The sequence below is a fragment of the Rhinopithecus bieti genome, unplaced genomic scaffold, assembly GCF_001698545.2.
Source record: "Rhinopithecus bieti isolate Rb0 unplaced genomic scaffold, ASM169854v2 scaffold_1304, whole genome shotgun sequence".
Classification (NCBI taxonomy): Eukaryota; Metazoa; Chordata; class Mammalia; order Primates; family Cercopithecidae; genus Rhinopithecus; species Rhinopithecus bieti.
The window spans coordinates 8,661-14,982 of NW_016803307.1; the positions used below are offsets into that span (position 1 = coordinate 8,661).

The window sequence follows — 6,322 nt, forward strand, 5'->3', positions numbered from 1 at the left end:
ATGATCATCTCCCAAATAAACTACTTACACTAAATCCTTGCCTTAGAGTTCACTTGTGGGAGAACCCAAATAAAGATTCAGTCTCAGTACCTGGCAATTCCACATCATCTGTCCTCATCTCCTTCCTCTTCAGAAACATACATAGTGCCCCCAAGTGCCTCCTTAGTGCACTGAATGCACTGCTCACCAACCTGAAAAATCACTAATTCATGTTCCATGTTCTCCACACAATCAACATAAAGACTCTGTTTTTTATTGAGAAACTGAGCAAATAAATTAGACCATGATGTTCAGATGCAGAAATTTGTAGAAATAACAGAGTAGGTAAATCAAAAGACATTGTGCTAGCTTTGTCATTTACTACTTTGGTGACCTCAGTCAAATAACCTGTTGGGCTCAAATGTTTCAGCAACATGTGAAAGTTTCAGAATCAAAATGGAGCCACAAACATTTAAAAACAAAAATCTGACAGAGCCAGAAATGGCCATGAAGAGAGGGTTCTCCTGCTACTATGCCTAATAAAAGCTATTATAGAAAACTATACAAAATCACAATTTTGTGAAAAAGCCATGGGAACGTTATACAAAAAAAAAAAAATATTTCTACAAGGACAGCAACTGCCTATCCAACCTTGAACTAGTGTCACTGTTATTACTGATATTTGTAGCTAAGGATAATTATTTCAAAATTATCACGTAATTCTCCTCATTTTTTCATTTCAAAATCTTTGTTGTCCTTTACTTCCCTTAATATGCATGCAAATGGTTTACTATAGCATATATGTACCCATTGCAATACTCTATTCTCAAATAAATTTCTTTTTCTTTTAGGGACCTCTCTCTGTTATTTAGGTTGACAAATGAAATGAAGATAATAATACTTGATTGAAAATTGCTATGAGTTAAAGGGTATACAAGTCTTAGAGAATTAGAAAACATAGGATGAATAGGACACCACATCAAGCAACCTTCCCATTTTAAAAGTTGCCTCCGATGACATTGGAGCCTAATGTTTCAAAGCTCAGACCTTCAAAGATGGAGAGATACTTGGGGATATAAGAGACCCAATGCATTGCTGATGGGAATAAAAATTGGTGCAGTTATTCTAGAAAGCAATCTGGAAGGATTTCATCAAATTAAGTACATGGGAACTTTAGATTTAAACAATTCTAGTCTTGTGTATATATTCCAGAGAAATTCTCACAAAGCTCCACAAGGGGCCACAAGCAAGAATGTGCATCACAACAGTTGGTACAGGAAGGCAACCTGAGAGACCAAGGCTGGGCAGGTAGATAAATAAAATGTGATGAGACTCCACCACGCAGTTGTAAGAACACAATATAATATATGTCTATAGAGCAATGTATATAAAGCTTTAAAAACAGAGCTGAGTGGGAAAAAAAAAACAGAATATAAACATTACCATTTACATTTATTAAGTATGTATGCAGACAAAACAGTGTACATCTTCAAAACATATATGAGCAAAAGATATACATTAAATAAATAAGAATGTGTGCCTGTTGTGGGAAGTCAGAGAACCCAAATGGAGGGACCAGCTGAAGCCATGGCAGAAGAAGATAAACTGTGAAGATTTCATGGACATTTATTAGTACACCCAAATTAATACTTTTATAATTTCTACACCTGTCTTTACTGCAATCTCTGAACATAAATTGTGAAAGATTTCGTGACATTATCACTTCCACAGTCAATACTCTATAATTTCCCTATGCCTGTCTTTACCTTTAATCTCTAATCTGTCATCTTTGTAAGCTGAGGATGTATGTCACCTCAGGACCCTGTGATGATTGAGTTATCTGCACGAACTTGTTTTGTAAAGCATGTGTGGTTGAACAATATGAAATTTGGGCACCTTGAAAAGAACAGGATAACAGCACTTTTCAGGGAACAAGGAGAAACCATAGAGAGTCTGACTGTCTGTGGGGCCACGGCAGAAGAACAGAGTCATATTTCTCTTCTTGCAAAAGCGAATAGGAGAAATATCACTGAATTCTTTTCTCAGCAAGGAACAGCCCTGGGAAAAGAATGCATTCCCAGGGGGAGGCCTCTAAAATGGCCACTCTGGGAGTGTCTGTCTTACGCAGTTGAAGATAAGGGATAAAATACTCCCTGGTCTCCTACAGCTTGCTAGGATTAGGAAATTCCAGCCTGAATTCTAGTCAGACCAGTTCTCTGCTCTTGAACCTTGTTTCCTGTTAAGATGTTTATCAATGACAATGCATGCACAGTGGGACATGGAACCTCATTAGTAATTCTAATTTCACCCTGGCCTTGTTATCTTGCTCTGCCCCCATTTGCCTTGTAATATTTTATTGCCTTTGAAGCATGTGATTTCTGTGACCCACACCCTATTCATACACTCCCTCCCTTTTGAAAATCGCTAATAAAAACTTGCTGGTTTTGCAGCTCTGGGTCATCACAGAACCTGCTGACATGTGATGTCACCTTGGGAGACACAGCTGTAAAATTTCTTTCTTTTGTGCTCTTTCTCTTTATTTCTCAGACCGGCTGACAGTTGGGGAAAATAGAAAAGAACCTACATTGAAATATTGGGGGCTGGTTCCCGGATATGTGCCTACAGCAGGGAAGGGAAGATAGAAATTATTATAAATGATGATCATTAATCAACAAGCATACATAAGGGGGACTTGCCCAAATTTATGATAGAAATCTGCCATGAGCTGAGAAGTGTAATCATGTCACCCTTTTACACTGGAGATCCACAAATGATGGCATAACTGACTACACAAATGATTAAGTAAATGGCTTCATCTTAGAATCAGATTACTTGGACTTGAATTCTGCTGCTGCCACTTACTAGCTTAATTTAACCACTTGGAGGAGGCTGTTCTCACAAAAATAAAATATGGAAAATAATATTACCAACCTCACAGGTTCATTGTGGAGGTTAAATTAAATTCATGTAAAGCACTTGGTGTGGTGCATTGCTCATAATAAGAGCACAGTGAATGTTAGAGATCATTATTAATAATCTACAGTGATGCTTCATACAATTTAGCAGGTTGATGGAGAAATGTTTTTGCTGGGGGAAGGAGAGATGAGCAGATGGCTTTATTAAGTCTCCTTTGCTTCTCTAACACCAACAAAGGAGACATTGAGAAGTTTATATTTCCAGTTGTCAAATAATAGCTGAAAATGGAACATTCTAAAATGGCTATTGGAGAATGAAGGAGCCTAGTTGCTCCTCTATAGGCCACTCTCCCTGCTTGGGTTTGAGTGATGGGATTGCGTGAGGAAGCTTGGTTTAGGGACACTGGCTCACAGCTGGCTCCACCGAGAACATGGACAATGTGCAGAGTGAATGAAGCAGGTTTTCCCAAGACTTCTTTACCATCAGGGGCTCACTGTCCAGACTGCTGTTCTTTCTTAATGTGTGTTATCTTAGGCTTCCCAGATGAGCAGAAGGAAATCACTCAGAGGGTGCTAGGACAGACTGCTGGGGATGACAACTGGGAAATAAATAGAAGATGGCCAACATGGTGGACACACAGTGTGCCTCTAGGGGGCTCTCAGGACTGTCATCAAGTATGGGTTTGCTCTATGGTCTCTGCTGCTCTCAGAATTTTTTTATACAAACCAACTCTAAAGTAGGTTTCACAAGAATCATGTGGTGACAGGCAGAGAGACAATGGTATCCCAGGCACTCCAGTAACATGATGTTCATCAGAACTGGGCTGCTCCTGGCACACAGTCTGTCCCAGCAGCACTGAACCCCAACAGAACAGGAAAGTAATGTGTGTCATACAAAATACCAACTATCTCATGTTCAAGATCTCACCAGTGAACCTCTGAATATCAGCATCTTCTGAAAGCTAATTAGTTACTTTAAAAGTTGTGATTATTTTCATGTAAAAGGTTAAGAAAAGGGGAATAAAAACCTGATGCAGTTAATAATGTATGCATTAAATAAAATACGTATTGAAAAATAGTCACAGCCATTCTTCTATTTACCCATGATTCTTCTTTATTTGGCTGCCAAATATAGGGGCACGTTAGTATTGCTGTCAGCTTAATATTAAGTAGAAGGCATTAAAGGCTTGAACAGTGGTGCAAAAAGCTGTAGGTAAATCTCTCTTATGCTGGCTGTTAGCAGAGCACTGTGATGCTATATAACTGCAGCAAACTTTTTTTGGTTCTGCTGCACTGCAGCTCATAAAGGGAGCACTAATTCTGGAAAAAAAAAAAAGTTAAATCTAGCAAGTGTTAGCACCAGCATTCCAAAAAACTTCAGCAGCCTGTGTTTTCAGCCTCTGCTCCAACTTCATTACTGTAAAATAAGAGAATATAGTAGTCAGGTTAAGATGAATAAATGTTAAAAAATATGCCTGAAAATTATACATTAATATTTGGTCATAGCATCTCCTACAAAAAAAAAAATGGTTTATACTACAATAAGAAAAGCTTATTTTTATTCCTTAAGTAGATCCTTCCTTGTTTCACTATTAATGGCATAATAAAGACACACAGCTGTACCTTTACATCAGACTCCAATCTCTTGACAGTTCAGCAGAGCAGTTCTGGTCTCCTACAAAGTACCATGATGGTTTTGAGGGGCTGGGGCTGCCTTAAGGAAGAGCACTGCTATATCTCACTCACACCCTCACCCTTCCATTACTTGACTGATGACTTAACTTCACTTTAGCATTGACTGCATCATTCCCTAAAATGCATCATCTAACAAGGAGGTTAAGTGAATAGGGATTGAATTAAGTCCCAGCTTTTGCAAAAGGGATAATTACAAAAGACCAAGACCAAATAACCTCTTGCTTTTTTTCATATATTGATTTGCTTGATCTTACAATTTTGCTATGTGGTAGAGGAGTGATTCCAATAATTTCTTTACCCATTCAATCTCTCTGTTCCTATGTGATAGGTTTGGACCATCTGGAAAAGATAAGATAAACTTAATTGAGTGGAAGATGGCTACTGGCAATTGTGAAGGCAGATTATACAAAAGAAAGTATAAAAGAAAGCATTAGAGATGAAGCAAGAAGAGAAATTTAGTTCTAAGACATAACTGATAGAACAATGTGATGGAATAACACCAATGGAGGAACTGACCAGAACTTTCTATTTCCAGGTTCCAACTCATGACTAATAGGGGGGCCTTTCTACAGGCAACTATCTGTGCTTTGCCCTCAGCCAGATCATGAGGTGAAGAAGCAGTGGTGACTTAGAGTTGGCTCCTGTGTGCAAGCATATGTCTTGGCCAAGCAGCTAAACAGGATTGTGAAACGTGGTTACAATCTGCATTATTAGGAGAAAGTACGTTTTAGACTAGAAGAAGGAGACAGATAAAAAGTGCTAACAAAGGGGGTGGCTCATGACTGCTCTGGTTTGTCCTGGCCATAGAAAATCAACAGGCAAAAAAGTAAGAAGTAAACTGTAGCTTTCATCATCTGAAATTCTCTGAAGCCCTAGAATGAAGGGAGGAAATGATTCAAGTACATCTCCTCATTAATATTTCTAACAAATGAAAATTATCATTATTTTGCTTTTTCTGAAAGCACTAACATGATTTTTCTTAAAGTACCAGCATTTAGTAGTAGTTAATTTTACAAGATGTTTAAGGAAATTATCATCATTTGGCTAATACTTTTTAAGTGCCATGTATTTTATACACTAAGCACTTTACATACATTTAGGCAGATCTTCACAATCATTTGATTCCATTTTACAAAGAATAAAATTGAAGCTCAGAAAGATTCAATATCACATCCAAGGTCATAGTGCTCCAAATTAAGCCCCAGTTTATTCCATGCTTTCTATTTGCTTTTGTTGTTCACATAGCCATTACTTAGTTTGTCTTAGTCAAACTAAAACATACACTGAGTCTGGCTTGTGAAATGGTGAATTCTGTTACCAGGAGAGGTTCAATAGAAGATATATGAGCATATATTATGTAGATGGGATTATAACATTAAATAAAATATTGGAATAAATGCCTTCTAAGTTCCCTCTCGAATATAAAATTTTATTATAATAGGAATCATTAAATCAGATTGAAGCACCATAGGCAGATCATCTTCTGACACCATGCCGGCAAGTTTAGCACTATGTCTCAGCTCTTCCCGAACCCACCAGCACATCAAATAAATGTTTGGCCCCACAATTTAGCAGTCAGTTGGAAAAGATGTACTATGCTATGACAGCTACAGCCATCATTTTAGACACTTTGTGAAGTTTGTACTGTGGTGTTTTGTTTTGTTTTGTTTTGTTTTGTTTTGTTTTTTGCCAATCTCAGTATAGGTAAAGAGCTAAAAAAAAAAAAAAAAAAA

General features: G+C 37.6%; 1 protein-coding gene across 9 annotated transcripts in view; it reads right to left on the reverse strand.

Annotated features, from left to right (window-relative positions):
* Nucleotides 1–3,985: 3,985 nt before the first annotated feature.
* The window catches only part of MLIP (muscular LMNA interacting protein), a 268,127-nt gene continuing 265,790 nt past the window's right edge, over nt 3,986–6,322 (reverse strand). For all 9 annotated transcript variants that reach the window (XM_017872818.1, XM_017872849.1, XM_017872833.1 and 6 more), the window contains one exon: nt 3,986–4,311. In XM_017872818.1, coding sequence (XP_017728307.1) covers nt 4,309–4,311 — 3 coding nt within the window. In that variant the 3' untranslated portion in view covers nt 3,986–4,308. The remainder of the gene's footprint in view (nt 4,312–6,322) is intronic.